The sequence below is a fragment of the Pseudonaja textilis genome, chromosome 2 (assembly GCF_049901715.1).
Source record: "Pseudonaja textilis isolate UNSWEBS1 chromosome 2, rPseTex1.2, whole genome shotgun sequence".
Taxonomy (NCBI): domain Eukaryota; kingdom Metazoa; phylum Chordata; class Lepidosauria; order Squamata; family Elapidae; genus Pseudonaja; species Pseudonaja textilis.
Window position 1 is genome coordinate 184114486 of NC_141991.1, and position 19262 is coordinate 184133747.

The 19262-nt window shown below is 34.6% G+C and overlaps 1 protein-coding gene across 3 annotated transcripts in view; it reads left to right on the top strand.

Annotated features, from left to right (window-relative positions):
• The window catches only part of BNC2 (basonuclin zinc finger protein 2), a 431708-nt gene that overhangs the window by 127371 nt on the left and 285075 nt on the right, over positions 1 to 19262 (top strand). For 2 of the 3 annotated variants that reach the window (XM_087926593.1, XM_026718392.2), the window contains exon 1: positions 5906 to 6703. In XM_087926593.1, the coding sequence (XP_087782719.1) occupies positions 6338 to 6703 (366 nt within the window). In that variant the 5' untranslated portion in view covers positions 5906 to 6337. Of the gene's footprint in view, positions 1 to 5905; positions 6704 to 19262 lie in introns of those variants that run through there. The other variant, XM_087926592.1, reaches the window with a different exon arrangement.

A 19262-nucleotide genomic window follows, 5' to 3' on the forward strand; every position in this document is an offset into this window, starting at 1 on the left:
TAATTTTGGGAGTAAGAGATATCCATGTTTTGCATTGCATAAGGATCCAGGTTTAACAATTTGTTGAATGAAGGGTAGTAAAAAGGGATAGATGAAACCTCAACCAATGACTCTGAAAAATAGCCTGTACTCAGAGCATACAAAGGATCAAGATTGAATGGACAGCTATGTCAACTTTATGGACTTCAACTCCCAAAATTCTTCAGCCAACCTGGCTGGATCAGGAATCCTGGCAGTTAAAAATGTTTTAAAGTTGACATAGTTGCCCAATCCTGGTCAAGATGGTTGGATGGATCTTTCTTGTGTTCTTGAGGGGTTACAGTGAAAATTGGGCTTAAGAATTATGGGATTAAGATAATTTCCTTGGGTGACTCAAACTCAGCCTTACCATACACTGAAGCACAATACACTCACCCAACTTGGTCCTCCCAGTAAAGCTATGGGCTCCTGAATCCAATACAGCAGAAGATTCCAGGTTGGGAATGACTACACTAAAGACGAACAATAGCCCTGGATAATGGAATAGAACCCATTTGCAATGTGGACTCCTTGAATCCTATTCAGATCCACTTCTTATACTCTTCATATGCATATAAGGCTAATAACTTTGGTATCTGCTGGAAGAATTCCTTCTTCCTTGCTGAATTCTAAACGGATATGCATTTAGAAAATGTTCTAAAAAATTATCTAAGCTTGGCTGTTTAGATCTAATCAAGGGTCGATTGTCATGCGATATGGAGGATCCATTTTATTATTATGGTGAGAACAGGGACACTTTTGTCCTGAATGAATACTGGAGTGTGTCACATGAAAAACCACTGATCTTTAACACAGCAATCTACTTAACCAAGCCTAGAAAATGAATAGTTAATAATGGGAAGATAAAGGGCATTACACTGTTATTACTGATAAAAAAAATTGCTAGCAGATTCTGGGAGTTCAGTTTGTGTACATAAATCAATGTAGCATACAGAATTCTTAGCAAACACGTATAAGACTCAAAAAGTGCATTCAAACAGTTATACTCAATCCCTGCCAATGAATTCAACCCCAAGTAAATCTAGTGTTTTTCAAGCCTTGAATATATTTCTAGCTGCTGCTAAAACTTGATTCATTACTTTGTCAACGTGATAAGGAGAAAACTCACAATCTATTTTTGCTTGTGTGTGATTTCTGCTTTTCTAGCTTATGTGTTCAGAGAAGGATTCCTGTATGGCTAAATTCCAATATGTATTTAACCTAGTCAATTAAAAATTAATTGTAAGTATTTTTAATTATTACTTTTATGTATGTACAGTTATTCAGAGAATACGAGATGGAGATTGCTTCTTTTTATTTATCTTTATTGCTTATTGCTCTCTTTTTTACAAAACAGGCATTCAAAATCTCTGGTCATGAGATATACATTCTCAAATAATAATAATAATAATAATAATAATAATAATAATAATAATAGTAATAATAATAATAATAGTAGTAGTAGTAGTAGTAGTAATAGTAATAATGAAATAACCACTACATTGAAACTCAATTTATTTATGTGTTTTTAAGATAAATAGCAAAAACCCCAGATTAAATTTACCAAATCAGCTTGAAAGTCAAAAAGTCTTGCTGATGAGAGGTAAAAAAACAAAAATGGAGCTAGCATGGCCTTCCATGGTAGAAGATTTATTCTTCTCTTTTTGTACTGCTAAATGTTCCTGTGATGTAACTTTTTTATAGAAAACATTTTTTGGAAGTATACTAAATTTGGCTTTCTGTTATGGAAGAACCTTGTTCCTTCACCTTTAAGTACATGAGTAAGAGAAGCCAAAGCTTCTTAGATATATTCATTAATTGCCATATATTTATGATTTATAAAGCTCCTAATCAGATGGTATACCTGCATGCATTTAATTGACAACAGCTATATAGGGAACTCTTAAACAGATTTTTATTTCTGTTTGTTTCTCCATGGATAAGAATCATATTTTGGGAAGGTTCTTGACTGTGCACTAGATTTTCTTGGCATTCAAGTGAAAGGTTCATATTGCAATCTTGTGTAAACCTACCTAAACATGTTTTTTCTTTAACAAAACTTTCTATACGTATAGTAAATATATACAAGTTAGGAAAACAAATGTTGTAAACATCAGTACAAGAGGTAAACAATTAGTTGTGGGAATTAATGCTTATAGCAATATTTATAGGGGGTAAAAAGCATTATTTCTTGTGATTAGAGAATCAATTGAATTCTTTCCCCTGAATCTTGTATGCTCATAGTAACTAAAATGCAAATTATGAAAGTATATGTACAATGCATATACATCAAAATGATGCAAAAATCTATGGTTGTTTTCCTAATGTAAATCTGAATTACATGAAAATAAAATTTTAAAGATTTGTATATGTTGTTGATCCTTAAAGATAATTTGTATTGCTTCTATTGATAGAGATGAACTGTGAATATAATAAGCGAGGCACAAGGACATTATTTTTATTTTTAAATATGTGCAATTTCTAATTAAGTAAACATAATATTTAAATGTTACAATAAAGATGAATAAATAATTGACCAAAATTTAAAAAAGTTAAAGTACAATATGCATTGAATATAAAGTATATAAAGTAGCAATCACCTAATTGTGGAAATACAGAGGTATTGTTCTTTTTAAAGTTAAAGCTGATATCAAAATAACTTTGTATTCAGGGAATTATGTTACTCTCTTTCTTATATACTTGGAAGACTATCAATCATTAAGCAGCAATCATATCATGAAAAAAATGTTATGATAATTCTTTCATTTTACAATATATTTAAAGATTGCAGAATATTGACCCTGGAGAACAGAGCTAGTTTAGATAGCAGAAATCTATTAATTGTTTGTTCAAGATATTTGTTTTGAAACATGACCTATGGTGGCTCAATTCAAAACACTACAATAACAGTAAATTTGTAGTGTTTATGATTATTGAAGTATAACAAAAAAAATCATCGATGTCAGGTAAGATACAATAAGTAACAATTTCCTTGCACCAAGGGGGAAAAATAATTAATTTCAAAGGGAAATATTAACATTGGAGATTGAATATAAAGAATATTATTATAGAGCAAATTAATGAGTCATTTTTCATTATGTTAAGGGCATTTCAAGTAGTACAGGATGTCTATAAAGGAATTATTTCTATGAAAAACCATGCAAGTAAATACGGGTTGCCACATTAGTAGATTTTGCTGTATTTATGTCAGCGCCTTAGGCATCCTAAAATGTGCTGTCTATATACGCATGCAGTGAAATACATTTTTATACAATTCTTACATCCCGCCATCCATTTATGCCGAACAGTTTCCAGATAGGTTCTAAGTTTAAACAAAATACTATAGGATGGTGTGATCTGCATGTGTATATCTTGTTGGATCCAGATGGCGTGACTCTCAGTTAAACGTGGGGATAAGGTTATCAGCTTCAGCAGAGAATCCGGACTGTAATTTTTGTGTGTTTTACTATTGTAAGGATTTTTGTTATTCCTGAAATGATTGGTGTCTTATACCTTGAACTGGGGACAATTGGCATGTGTTGGTTTACTTCTTAATTCTTATCATACCTAATTAGAACAATTATTTATTTAATAGCATTAAATGTATTTAGGGGTGAGAAAGCTGTAACATGCTGTTTTGTTAGCTTCCATCGGTGTGGTCTCTGTATGTGACTGCTGTGTGCCATGATGTGGCTTTTGCAGGGTATTTCCTGATGCCACTGCCTGCGGTTGTTGAGAATTTTTCTTCTCTCTGTTAGCTGCTGCTTGGCAAGAAAAGATTTGGATGTATTAGCTAGTCAGACTAATAACCCTGTGCAGACTGTATTGATTTTCTAGGAGAGAGTTTATGAACTAAATAAACTTGGAGTTGGTGTCTTAATAAACTGCTTCTCTCTGACTGTCACATTTAGTTACTGAGCTGTGCCGTTTAGGGGGGAAAAAGGCTAATTCTGTTACAGATTGTTCACAGCAGGGTCTCTAAATTAGCCCTTTGTTTTGTAATGCCACCTTGCTTGGGCTGGCTTTGAGCACATTTCTCAGTTTTATCCTAATGAGTTGCAACACTGATAATGTGGCTGATGATCTTTCATTGATTTCACTATCACTTGCTTGTCTGGTAATTGATCCGTTGCTGAGCCTCTAGTTAATTATATCGGCTTTGACATGGCCCAGTCCACTGGGATTTTCAAGTCTTGCAGAATAACAGTTTTAATAAAAGAGTCTATTACTGCAGGTGCTTGCTGCTGCATGCCAGTTGATTTTGTGTGCGTGGGTTTCTGCTCCCTCCTCCTCCACCCCACCACCCCCACTCATCTCTCTCCCCGGGAGTGGGGAGGACTGCAGGACAGGAGGGAAAGAAAGACACCGCGTAGGAGATGCAGAGCCGGGGAGTTGGCTATTGACATTGTCCTTAAGCCTCCCACAAATAACAGCCATTAGTCGGAAGGTCAGGAGCTGAGCAGGCAGCTTGACTAAGGGACTGAGTGCCACTTCAGAAAGCAAGAGGCTAGCAAATTTGAGAAGGAGTTTAAGTGGGTAATAGTTAGCTGTAAAGGTACAGCCACCGTTGGCACAATTGCCTCACATGGTTTGTTTGGGGTTTCTTCCCCCTCCCCTGCTTTTTTTTGCATCCCCATCCCCAGAAATATTTTTCTTGACTGCAGGTGGACTTAATATATTTTAAGGCAACAGTTCTTTGAGTTCTCGTTTTTGCTGCTAAGATATTGAATTTGCAGCTTTTGAGACTTTTGTGTGCTTAATGGCGGTGAACTGGAGGGAAGTTTTAACAGAAAAGCTTTCAGGAGATGCCAGGATCTTAAGAGGAAGACACATTTGTGTCAACATAGTGCACACTTCCTCATCTTTTCTCATTGCGCTCTAATGACACCAGGCTGCCATTGAAGCTTTCTCGTGATCCTTTTGTTGCTTTTGAGGAGAATAAGGTTTATTATTGTTCTTTAGTTAAGGAAAAAACTGCAGGAGTGGTACATTTGTCCTCTAAAATTGCAGACGTTATTAGAAGATGAATGTTCCTTACACATTCAGTTGAGACAAGCAAGATTCCCCCCCTTTTTTTAAATGCAAGTTGATTTTATCAGGGAGCGTGAATTTTGCTTTACATTTCTTTTTTTAAAGTTGCAGTATTTGTGTACTCCATGTAGGTATTCTCAATCTCTCTCTCTCCCTCCCTCCCTCCCTCACTCTCTCTCTCTCTCTCTCTCTCTCTCTCTCCTCCCTGCCCCTCCTTCCAGCTTTTCCTCATAGGACGACAAACTACATATCAGCAATGGGAAAATACTATGTATTGTTCTAAATATAGATGATTTTAAAAAGTTGTTGATACCAGTGGCTTTTTGACTTCTTGTGATCTCTCGTAAATACTGGTTTATCTTAATAGAAATATGTTGTCTTCCTTTTTTCCTGGGATGGAACTGTTTTGCTCTTCCTGTCTTCCTTTTCCTTTTCCTTTTAGTTGTCAAAGGCTGTTTTACAGTCTTCCTCTCTAAAGTTTAAATAGGACAAAAGAAAGAAAGAGACGTTTAATCTTTGTAGAAAAGAAGGGAGAGACACTTCTTTTCCTTTGACTTCGGCTCCTGAAGGCATTTAGGCAGTTAACAGGAGGGGGAGAGGAGAAAGCTGTGAGAGATGAAACATATATGTAATTGTTCTAGTTTTATATTTAAAAGAATTTGAAGGCTATCTTATTTCCAGCCCCCTCCCCCCCTTCTTCTTCTTCTTCTTTTTTTGGAAAGAGCTTTTTGTTGTGGTGGTTGCTGAGAAATTTGGGGCTGGGATAAAGTAGCTGTGATATCCGTACTGGCCTTTAATAGGTGCGTGGCTGTGGCTGTGTGTATTTACCTGAAAGTCGCATCAACTTTGTGTGGCATTCTGCATGCTTATTGTCTGTATGCATGAGGAGTTGATTTGCCCTCTTCTTCCCTCCTCTCTGTTAGGAGGTTTACAGTCTGCGTTGAAGAGGGAAGTGTCAGCAATTACACGCTGCTCTTGACAGGATTGTTCAAAGAAAACAGGGAGAGGGCCACGGCTTCTTCTCCCGGGTTTCCTCCGATCAGCAGGCGACTTAGAGAAGAAGGTGCATGCGTTTGTTTAAGACCGAAGTGGGCTAATGCAAGATGTCATTAGGAGCCTGACAGGGGAACGGTGCAGTTGAGTCTCTTCTGCTCTGCTATCCAATGACATCCAGTGGCTGAGAGCATGAAGCTGATGGTTGGGTCTCTCTTCAGTGCATGAGGCACACCTGACAGGCAGCTGTAAAACCAAGCCAAGGCGAGCTTTGGGAGTCACAGGGTATGCATAAATGATAGGGGTAACTGTGCAGAAGGTGCGAAAGAAGCTCTTGCCCCCTCCCCAAAGCCCCTCTCCCCCCAGTGAAATGCACAACGCAGCTAGCCTAACACCACCACACTCCTGCTACTGGCTGCCAAGAGACTCAAAAAAATCCACCTTCACTTTTCAGTCAGAAGAGGCAGAAGTGGATGTGAGAGACAGAGACATTCAGAGACAAACGGAACGAAAGAGGGCAAGAGGCTTGACTTTAAGAGACTCCTGCAGTGACAACTCCATGCAGTTCGGAACAACAAGGACGGCAACCAACTCCGAATCGGGTTTCATGGGGACATGGCAGAACGCCGACACTAACCTCTTATTCAGAATGTCCCAGCAGGTAAGTGACTTTTTCCTTTTTGATTGTCACATGTGGGAGGGTTACTTTTGCTGCTGCTGCTGCTGTTGTCACCGGCTTGTGCCTACTTTTGCCTCTCTTTTTTTAAAAAAAAATTGCATTTCATCCTTTTTATCATTTGCATTTTTATCTTCCTTTCCTTTCAGTGCTGCTGCTGCTGCTGCACAGTTTCTGTCATGTCATAACTTACTCTTTTGGTATGTCTGGGTTGACTTCCGTGTATCCTCCAAGGACTCCTAATTTTTTTTTTAAAAAAAAAATTAGAAATAAGCAAATAAGAAAGCTTAATACTTCTTTTTTTCCCCCTTAATCAAGCTCCCTTCTCAAAGTTTTCCAGGGAGGTTATTTATCCTGGGTTATTCCCTTTGTCTTCTTTTCTTTCTACCAACCTCCTAATTTTTCTTTCCCTTTTTGAACTTTTTTTTTTTTAAAGCGCCCTACTATTACAGCCAAAAGTCCTTTCTTCCTTTTTCACCCCCGGAATATGTAAGTCCCTTTATGAAAACTAATTCTAAACCTGTGGGGGTGTGGGGGTGGAAGCAGAGCAGTCTAATTGAGTACAGGTGGCAGAAAACAGTGTGTCCGGATCCTAAAGAGACAAAGCAGTTGTGTTGGAATTCCTGCTAGCACAGGGCTGAGGGTCCTTGGATGAAACAGTCCCAGCTGCTGCTAGTTCTCTCGCTGTCTCTCTCTCTTTTCTTAGACAGTTTCTCTGGAGTTGTAATCCTGGTGTGTTATCCCCCGAGCAGTTCTTTAACCTGGAGCTGCCTTTAAGAGGGACTGGTACCGACAGGGAAAGTGAAAATGCTCTTGCAAGGCCAGTAGCAACGGATAATTAATCACAGAGCTAGTAGGTGTATTGGTACCAAACTCTTAATGATGGGGTGGGCGGCGGGGGGGGGGGGGGTTTGCAGAACGCTGTGACTTCTCTTTTGCAATTCTTTGCTTCTTCTGTGTAAAATACGTACTGCATGAAATAATCACAGAGAGAGTTTGAAAGGTGGGGGGGAGGGGGAGATCTCACTGAAAACTCGCTTAAAGAAAAGATAGGAATTCTAAAAAAAGACTTAAAAAAAAATAAAGCACATGCTAATTGTTCCGTCTTGGTTTCCCCCCCCCTTCTTTTTTTTAAATTGCTCCTTTTGAAAAGTTGTTTCACATCTCCTTAATCAAAGAAGCTGAAGCAATCAAAAGTTGCAAACTATGTTTTTATTATTCAGAGCGTTTTTTTTTTTAATGAATGAATTCCATTGACATGAATATGTCTCACACTTTACCGCTCTTGCAGCAAAAGGGTCATGATTTGTTCTTTTAGTGAAAAGAAAAAACAAATTCTGGTATCTTTTGGAAAGTCAAGACAAAGAAAACACCTCTAGGACCAATATAGCTTATAACGTAGAATAGTTGTGTACAGACAGAGTTTAAACATCACATGTACTTTCCATAGGATGGCTGTGTTCAAATAAAGTATATTTAGATTTATCCTGTAGAGGGACCCTGATTACAAGTGATACCAGCTTCCTGTACAGAAATATAATCAACCTAAGCTAACAAGGCAACGTATATGTTACAGAGACTAAATGAAAAGAACAATTCTCACATTTCATGCTACACACCAATGCAGTACATTTTATATTAGTTTATTGCATCACTCTTAGTTTTACATTCATTTTCTTTAACTACTTCTAGCTGGAGTAATTTTTTTTCCTCTTGTTTTGGCAACACAAGAGTTAACCCAGTTAAAGCCATATTGGTAAATTACTGTTGAACCACATACTTAGATCTGCCCATTGAGTGTTTGATTTTTGTAGAGAAAGTCATTCATACTTTTTGGAATAATAGAAAGTGGTAGATGTCAGACTACAGAGTTCAACAAGTAAAAGAGAGACAACTCTAGGCAAATAAGCAGACAAATATAATTGATAGAAAAATGCGAGTTCATCCACTATTCAGTTGTTAATTTGGGGGTGGGGGAGTTGTTAGTTTTGTTGGGCATAAAGATTTGTTTCTCCTTTCCCCCTCATTACTGGACACATATGGTCATGTTTATTTTCCTGAGACTGTTGGAAAAGGAATAATAGTATGTATAGTATATGATTGAAGGCATGGCAGATGCTGTATTCAGTGTTGATCATTCCACTGAAATACACTTGCAGAGACAGTAGCATTGTAATAGTGGTAATGCTTAATGTATGGATATTTTTTTAAGTATAAGTTTTGCTTTTGTGCCAGTGTTGGTTAGAATGCTACCGTCTGCTTGAATGCATATAAAAATCTTGATTTTCTTGTTTTTAAAAAAACCCTGCTCTTTTAATTGATTCCACATCATGGGTAATGGTGTGTTTAAATTTCTAATTCTTCTCCAAGACACCATTTCTGTGTATACAGTGCATCTAACTGATCAATTACAACTACTATGCATCTGAACATATTTCTGACAGCCTTAACCATAAACTTTTTTGTTGCTTGTAAATATACTATGTCTGTGGGTCATATTCATCCCCCTTGTCCCTATGATTGATTTAGTATGACGGTGATTGATAGCTTAAAAAAAACTATTGGTAAAATAGATACATGCACTGCAAATAAAACTTTTGAATAGTTTAATAAAATAGATTTTATATGAAATGCACAAAATAAGTTTTATTCCTACCTGGAAGGAGGTTTCAAATTTTTTAAAAGGCAATTTGAAGCAAATATGTGGCACTTTGATAGAAAACCAACAGGTATCCTTAGTTTATATTAAGATAATGTTTTTCAGAATACATACTAGAAAGAAACAACTGCATAAATATAAGCAAGTTTATATATGCTTCCGTCAAATATCTTCATTTACTTGCTATACATCTTTGAAGAATATATAGAGATAAGACATTCTTGCTATGAGTTATTCATGGGATATATTAGAACATATAGTTTTAGAGATTCACAGCTATCTTGTTTCAAAAGTTTTAAAAATGGACATTTAACCTTATACCAGTTCTACTTTTGTACCTTAAAAAAATAAAATAAAATAAACCCAACTGGTCTGCAGATCCTTTGAGAGGAATGTTCTGTGTACAAACATAAGTGCAGATAACTTCAAGGAACATATATTTTAACTATTTTTTTCAAAGGCTCTTTTTTAAGTCACTTTGATCAGTGATAGGTGGACAGCGTTCAGAAACCTTTAACTTCTGGTCTCTACTGATTTGGACAGAGACCAGATTTAAATCCAAGCCGTTTGTATATGTACACATGGAAACAAACACGTCCAGTTCTGTTTCAAAGTAAGAAAAGAATGCCTATTGATTGGTTGAATAACAAAATACTTTTCCTTTTCTTTTTTTCCTGTTTGAATAGTTTTTTTACATTTATCCCAAAAAGTGTTATTTTCCTTCTTCCAGCTTCTCTTAGGGGCTGTGCTAAAATACTTTAAATGAACTTGACTAAAATATAAAAGCAGCAGTAATGCATAATGATAAAAAAAAATTCCAGAGGTGAGTAAAAGCATTTATTTTACTCTCCTGTTTCAAATCCAAAAGAGATAAACTCTTGAAGATATCTTTTCAGCCAGTTCAAAGAGTAATACTGTGTTTGTGTGCTCATCTGTGAGCCATTATACAGTAATTTTAAATTCATCTACTGCTGCAACAAAATTAGAGACTTAATTTCATTGTGTTACAGTATCTTATTAAAGCACGAATATCTGACATCTTGTACTCCTGTTTTATTTGGCTTCTCACCAGTGTTATTATAAGTGACAATTTTCCTATTGTGGATTCAATTCTCTCATCAGCACAATGACTTCATTACTGGAACAATAATTTCATAGACAGATGCGAAGTAAGTTGAAGAAACTAAAATCAGATCTGTATATTTATATTAATATGGATGCATCTTTTCATTGAAAAGAATGAAGAATTGGAATGTATTGGAAAGGTTGGTTATGGAAGCTTCCTTATTTTGCCGTAACATATTCTACGCAGAAAAAAGTTTAGATTTTCAAATGCTATGTAATAGAAATATTTGATTCCAATTTGAGTGCAAAATACCCCATTGTAATTCTGTTAGTGTAATATTTGGTTACCCCTTAATAAGAAAGTAGTTAAAACCAGAATGATAGTTATATTTATTTACAAATGATATGAACCTGGAGTAAAATATCTTTTTACCTGTAAAAGTATTACAAATTCTCTAAGCTTCATATTTAAAATAAAATAGCAATTCACTCCAGTAAATGAAAAAAAACCCACTGTTTATTTGGTTCACAGACTTACTGTCAAGAGGCTTTTTGTAAGTCGCATCTTAGCAAGAGAAGCTTGTAGCAAACATATGAATGATGGCCATTTTATGGCAAACATTAGCAGTTGGGATATTTTCATATTTTTTTCATATAAGTTAAGGATCATTTTGTCTTGCTTGTTAATTTGTTTAGATGTATCAGTGGTAAAATAAATGTTTCAATCTGTTGGGAGATAAATACTGTATGTGGCTGTGTTTGTGGGTGTTACACAGTTCATTCTGGAAAAATTAAATGCTGGTTTTAGATATTTGTTGCTGGTAAGTTGATCTAAGTAGTATGATTTGTTTGGCCTTGAGAAAGTGTTCTGTCTTAGCTTATTGATGTTCTTTGTAATATGAGTGTTTAGAGGTAAGCAGATCCATTTATTAGAAAGAATATGAAATATGAAAGTGAATATGAAAGAATATGTGCTGTTCAAAATAATATACAAATTCATAGTCCAAAGATAATGCGTTTTCTTATTTGAAAGCTCTTTGGATGCAATGCTATCTCTCCACTTCCTATTTATATGTAAACACGTTTGTATGTGAATATGTTGCATGTGGTTGTGTCTATGCATAATATGAACAGCTATGTTTGTCTGTTACATTGTTTTTATGGAGACATATTCTCAAGAAGTACTTTAAATACTAAGGAGCTAGAAGACTCTTCTGCAAAAGACAAATAAGGTTATTTCTCTGGAAATTGTTCCAAGAAATTGTTTTAAAAATATGCAACATTCATTCACATTGAATGTACACAGATGTACAGTTGTGTCACCACAATTTTCATTGACTGCCTGGATACCTATGAATGAAGATCTGTAAGCATGTACCATCCAAGGTATAATACTATATTGTTCTTTGCATGTGGGGGTGTATATAGTGAATAGACATAATTTTAAGAATCCCACTGGAGTTTACTTGAAAATAATGGATTAGAAAATAATTTGCCTAATATATGTAAGGCTATATGTGCATGGTAATATCCTATATAACATAGATAGATGATAGATAGATAGATAGATAGATAGATAGATAGATAGATAGATAGATAGATAGATAGATAGAAATAGATGACCGACGCAAGCATAATTTTCCTTTTTCAGTGTTGTGTACTTCAGGGGTGCATGGATAAAACACTCAGTTGTTGAAAACAAAAACAATTGTGTTTTATACACAGCCCAATGTATTTATTTTCTTTTAACCATAGTCTGTATTTTTTTTTGTTCTTCTAACTTTAAAGCTATCTTTAGCTAGTAATAGTGAATACACATGGCATCTAATTTGATGACGTAATGAACAGCTTGGATTGTGAAGAAAAATCATTGTGTTGGTATAATGTAAATTATTTAAAAGAGTTAATTTTGTGAGCTTGCCTATTTCGTACAGAATGAAAGAGTTAGATAACAGACACAGTGAGATATAACAGCAGCACCTCTTGTTTAAAGAATGGCTTGCCTTGACTTTTAACCCTAAATAATTAGTTGCTGAGTAAAGCATCTTTCAGATGTTGGAACAAAATTCTGCATAACTGAAGCTGGATTACAGGGATTGTAGTGATAGTGAAAAAAAAATGCATTTACCAGGTCATGGTGACATGGTAAGCGATTGCAAGGGAACACTGGGTTTACTGATATTGGGCTGGCGTCATAAGTTAGAAACAAACAACACAAAAGCTTATAGATTGCCCACTCTTTCACCATCAGTTTTACTGATGGTAAAGCTAATTTTCATTCATGCAGCAGTAGATCATCACATCTCGTAGAGTTTCAGAATTTAGGGCATTTGGAGGTTTAAAAAAATTAGGGGAGAGATTGAAATAATAGTTGGAATAGGTTTTTTTTTCTTATTCTTTAACTTCAGTGAAAATTGATTATTTGTAGTCCATAAGATAATTATATCAGAATGCTTAATTCAAACATGTCATTTTACAAGTCCTGAGAATATGGACATATGCAGAATGGATTCTGTTAGCTAGAATGGTTTTTAACTAAAACCTCAGTAGAAAAAATGGTCCCCCCCCCCCCAAATATAGACATGTCACATTCTTTTCTAACCCATGAGAATAGAAATCTTTGAAAACTAAAGGAAATATCTAAAGGGAATAGCTCTTCTAGAGATATCTAGAATAGACAATTAATGAAATACAGCTTATTTCAGGGTAGCGTAGATCATATTAAACAGCTTCTGTTTCACCATCGTCATCTACTACTTGTGGTTTGGGGAATGGTAAGTTACTCCTTGCTTATACTACATTTATGAATCTGAATTGGCACACAATATATCAGATTCTGTGTACCCTCATATGGCCCATATAGTGAAGAGAAACAGCTGTGCTAGTTAAACGAACAGTATGCTTACAGAGGGAGTAAAAGTAGCAGGAAAAATGGATTTTAATTTAAAAAGAGAAACACTCTGGAGGGTGAACTTAATATGGCACTGCTTACCTCTATAAAACCCATTTGACAAAAAATCTGGAAGTCAAATACTGTGTTGTGTTACTTCTCTGTGTGCATATTAGAATTTTTGTAATGTCCAATATTAGTGTTCTTTTTTTTCTTATTCTGAACAGCCTTGATTTTTCCCTCTTAGATTTAGCCATTAATGAGATTTACTTAAAATTGAGAAATAAAATTATGTGTGTGTGTGTGTGTGTGTGTGTGTGTGTGTGTATGTGTGTGTGTGTGTGTGTCTCAAAAGATATTCTTTATATCTCTAGCAATGCATGTATTCTGATGTGTTTTTGTCTCATCTTATACAAATCATTCTTGGTTGGAATAGTTTACTCATTATGAACAAACTGTTATCAAAGGATTACATTCTTTTCATTTATTTGGAACACATAGGTTCTCAAATGTCATTTATGTGTGATAATTTAAAAAACACAACAGCATTTAGAGCGACTAAAGTACAATGATATGATTTTCTGAAAAAGAGTCAAGTGCAGATTAATGTTATTCTCTTTATTTTAAATGATGTGGAAATTTATCTATGGCACACTGCTATGTGTGTACATTTCTGCCTGTTAATTCTCCTGTAAATTTATTTCAGTAAAATTTCTGTTTTCGTGGAATGCAATCCAAATGAAGGCAAGCTAGCATAATGCTGTTCACTTTCTTGATAGTAAGTTTCACTGAAATTATTGGCCTCTGCCTCTGTGCTAGCTTGTATAAGATCATGCTGAAACATTAATGAAAACCAATGCAACTTAAGTATGCATGCTGTTTTCCCATATGACACTGAAAAGAATATTTTTGCTGTTTCTGTCACAACTGAATATGGTTCATCTTATATAAAACCTGAAAGGAAAAAAATGAAAAAGAGGACAGCTTTTATTTTTTAAATATTTTAGCACCAGCAATTTATCAGGGATTTTCTTCGATAAATGAATTATAAACACAGGGATTTGTGGCCAAAAGCTGTTTTTTGAATAAAAATCAATTGCCTTCATGTTCCATTCACACATCACATGAAACTCCTAGTTTAAGTCTGTAGAAAGTAGATGAGGAAAATAGTTTTCTCTTTCTCTGTAAAGAGCAATATCACATCTTCATGAAAGCCACCCATTCCTTTGCATGCATACATGTGATTTTAAAGGGCCAAGCCTAGTCTGCAGGTCTTCACTTTGTTATATCATATTTCAATCTATTCGCAGTTATACACTGAGAGCAGTTTTCACATGTTAAACAGGATAATGGGGGTGGGTGGGGGGGTTGCAGATCAGAAACTTGTCAAATTACAGAAGAAAACAGCTTCACATATGCTTTATTATTCCATAAGGCCATGTGGATGTAATGGATTTCCTGGTTTTGTTTCAGTTTTTCCAATCAGATGTCAGGGTGAGAAAACTGCTGAATTGTGGATAAAATGACACTCAGTAGGCGAACCACTGAAAATCTACCTGTGCCTGGCATTTTTCATACCGGCACCCTAGCTTAGCTATTGGCAGAAAGTCCATTTATTTTGTCTCTGTAAGGAGAGGCAAGATAAAAATGTAAAATTAAGTAACTTGATCTGTCAAAGTCTAATATTGGTAGATTGCTTGTCCAATCTTTATGTATTATTAGAAGAAAGACAGTACAGAAGTCTGCATTTCAGCCCTTTCCAGAAGTGGCATTTTCTTCCTAATCTATCTGGCCAGTAAGAATTTTAGCCCAAACATTATTTCTGTGACACTAAAACATAACAAATACAATGACAAAAATCAGGGACAATTTATTATAAAAATTATTCTGCTTTTCTTGTATGGAATTGTCATGTTTAGTTGAGTATGTGCCATTGAATTTGAATGCCCTGATATATACAAAGTACAGTTACTTGTGGGTAAATGGAAAAATTTGATTGGAAATTATTTCTACTGGAACTGGAAACATTGATATGTATTCCATATTGTCCTACAGAGATCAGAGAACTGTAAGAGTATATTTTGATGCATATTTATACCTAGCAAGTTTCGCTACATTATCCTAGGAAGTGTTCTCAGGATTTGACTGGAATACTTGGTAGGATTTTTATTATTGTTGTTGTTTATATTCAGTAAAGCTTTAAAGTTTGTCAACTTTATTAATGTTGCACATCATAGCTTTTTGTTCCCAGGACAATTGAGCCAAGACTTACATTTGCCAAGATCATCTGAACTAGTTGTCTGGAGGAGGACTAATGAAGACTACACGTGGAAAAAAAAGTAATTACTTCCAGCTGGCTTTATGCAATAGCAAAACTAACATTAAATTGAGAAGCTTAATTAGTGTGGATTTAATTATTTTTGCACTGAAAGGGAACGGTGTAACTCTGTTTTTTAAAAATTGGTCCTCAGTATTTATAAATATAACAAGGCGGTTTGTTTTTGGCATAATCAGGATGGAAATGGGCACTGTGGTGAAATTTTTACCCATCCATAATGCCCTACACCACTTGGCATTGTCAGCATGGCTGCTGCAGCTGGCAGCATTTTACTGTCATTTAGAAGTAGGATAGAGAGATTTTATTCAGTGGAGAAATTCAGGAAGGCATTCTGCATTTTGTGACCCCTGCAAAACCAGATTTTTATTGACCCCATTATGATTTAACAGGTACTTATTTTTTATTTTAATATTTTAAAATTATAGATCAGCATTAAAGGTGGGAAAGAAGAGGCGATTAAAAGTCTTTATTCACTGGGGTCAGCATGTTATACCTAGATAAATTTTGATTGTACTTTATGAGCACTTGTCTGAATATGAAAAGACTTAGGCATGGAGGGTATAATCCTGAATCTACTACAGGTATACAACAAAGGTCTGTTTGTTCATATATAATCCAGTTGGAACTTGAGGCTCCTTGCTGACTTATGGGATCTATTGAGAATTAAAGTATTGTTAAGTTACATTGATTTCTGTGGGAAAGAGAAAAAAAATAAAGGTAAACTAAATAGGAAGAGAGCCACGGAGAGGAGGATATTCTGCATTTCTTTAGATAAACATGACATGAAATCTGCTTTGCATTCCTCCACAGCTCTGTAGGTTTAATCTAGATGTTAAAAGGAAAAAAAATGAAAAGAAACAGCAGCTTAAAATCAAGATAAACTCTTAAGTGCACACTTAAGTCAACCCCCTGGGTATTTTTTATTTAGATTTTCAGTTAGGCTTTAAGTCTGAAATCATTCATAGCTAATTATTAAGATAAGTAATCCTTATATACAATGCAGTGGGTTGCAGTTATTTATTTTAAATGTGAATTGTTCAAGATAAGATCCTGCTTACCTGTGGAATTGATTAAAAATAGGATGCATTGGAAAAGATAATTTGTATTCTAAATCATGAGTAAAATGGTTTATGATTGATCCACCTGATTGGATCCATAGCTGTTTTCAAACAGCCATAAACTCCCATGCTAAAAAAAATCAGTTAGTAGTACTGATTTCTGAAAAAAAATGTATATTGATTTAAGTTCTTCACTCTTCCATTCTGTCTTTATACTTGTAATTTTTGATTTAAAAAATGTTTAATATGCTTACAGCAATGGTGTCCAACCTTAGCAACTTTAAGACGTGTGACCCTTAACTCCAGAATTCCCCAGCCAGTCACGTTGGCTGGGGAATTCTGGGAATTGAAGTTCACAAGTCCTTAAAGAAGCCAAGGTTGGACATCCCCTCTCTAGAGAGTATATTGCATAGGAAGCACTGCACGTCAATTTGTTATGTTTTCTTTTGAGGTTTCTATTAGAATTAGATTAAAATAGAGCTACACTAACCCACTCTTATTAGTCTTTTACACCTACAGTATGGGTCATTGACTTTTATCAACATTTTAACTACTGCATGAATGTTCATCCTCGAGTCTAAAAAGTTGCTTATGGGCATGATTTTTTTCCTTTGTGCATGGCCATTATAAATGGTCTTCAGCGACTTAGCACTAGCTATAGGGATCTTTAGTCACTCATTAGAGTTCTAGCCAGTGTGGAAGTAATGTCATTCAATCATTCTTAAGCCCTAGTAAACTAGATATTCAACCTATTCAGTCAGTAATGTGATTTCTTTAATATCATATATATGATTCTGTCTATGAATGAGAAATATAATTGTTAAAATGTTAGAAGTTTACTTTGCAAACTATACACCACTTTTCTGTGGGGGGAAAAATAAACCACTTTCTTTCCAAATAAACATAAAGTCTCTTTCAAACCAAGGTGAACTTCTGGCCATATAACAAACACTTCCATATAGTTTTCTTAGTAATAGCAAAAGAGCAGTTTTCCATTGTCTTTAGGGTTTGTTTTGTTTTTTGTTTTAAATTTCCCATATAGCCTACAGCCCTTGGATTTTTTTTTTTTTAGTGATCTCCCACTTCTCTTACTGACCTTGTATGAACGTGGTTAGTTTCTAGGATCAGCCTGAATTGGTTAGATGCTACTACAAAGAATATAAAACATCATCCTAATACAATATAATGTTGAATTGGAAATACATCCTACTATCCTCGGTGGTGTTTATTTTCACGTAAGTATGCATATTTATGTGCACTTATTGAGTACATAAACTGCCCAAGATATCTTTATTTGAGATGGGGGGAGAGGGGGGGGAGGGAGAATATAAATGGATGGATGAATAAATTGATGAAGGAATGAAGAATGAATGAATGAATGAATGAATTCATTCATTCATTCATTCATTTTGACAAAGCGGGCAGTAATAGTCTCACTGTTTGGACATAGCTGTATTTGTTATAAGAACATATTTTCAGTAAAATTTCACCTTTTTTCCTTAGTAGAAATTCAAAATTAACTTCCTCATTACTTCAAGAAAATTATGCTTACTTTTACATAGTATTACAGTTTTTAGGAAAAACTAATAATTGTTTAGAAAATAGAAACCTAGACAGCCAAATGAAATTACTCTTTCATTATATTTGGAATGTGGTATCTTTTGCAGCATAGGTTGTTTTAGTACCAACCCAGCACCTCTTTTCATGCTAACATGTCAGTTTCTGCAAATCAGAGGTTAGTTACAATTAGAAGACCTATATGACTTTCACTGCCTGGAAAAGTCATGAACTACATATCTCATACAGTAAAAATAAAGGTGCTATGAACTATATTTGGGGATTTCATTGTAATTTAAAAAATGAAGAAAATACAATTCTATGACAGAAGGGATTTATGTGTACTTTGGCAGATGGTGTAATGCAAAACTGTCTTGGATTATTTTGCAAATACACTATTTTATGCATACAGATGAAAAAATACGTGGTATAAGTGGCTGAACCCATAATTTAATAGACAATTGCAAAATCCAATAAAATTACTGTCTTAGTCAATTTTAATCTATTTTCTTATTCTGTGAACCAAAATCAAATGGATTTTGATAAACAAAGATCATTTGCACACTATCTATTCTTGGTGTGATATTATTAATAAATTATTGCAAAAAGCATGCAACTTAGTATTTCATTGCAGTGATTTTTTTCCACTTGCCAATGAACTTTTCTTTCCATCTCCTATTTGTAAGAAAACAAAGCTAAGAATCCTTGGCTTCAAATATGAAATGAAAATTATATTTTTTCATTTAACAAAATAATTTAATTTTTATATAATTTTGATTTGATTACAGTAATAAAAACTAATTAAAAATTAAAATTAAAAAGTGTGAAAAAGAAAAATTGCAAGAAAAATAAAGATAAGAAAAAAATAAAAGAATAAAAAAGAAACTTCCAACTTTCATTACATTTAAGTAACTCTTCACTTTATAAGGTTACATACAGATATCATTTCATCTCATAATCCCATTCCTTATCTATAA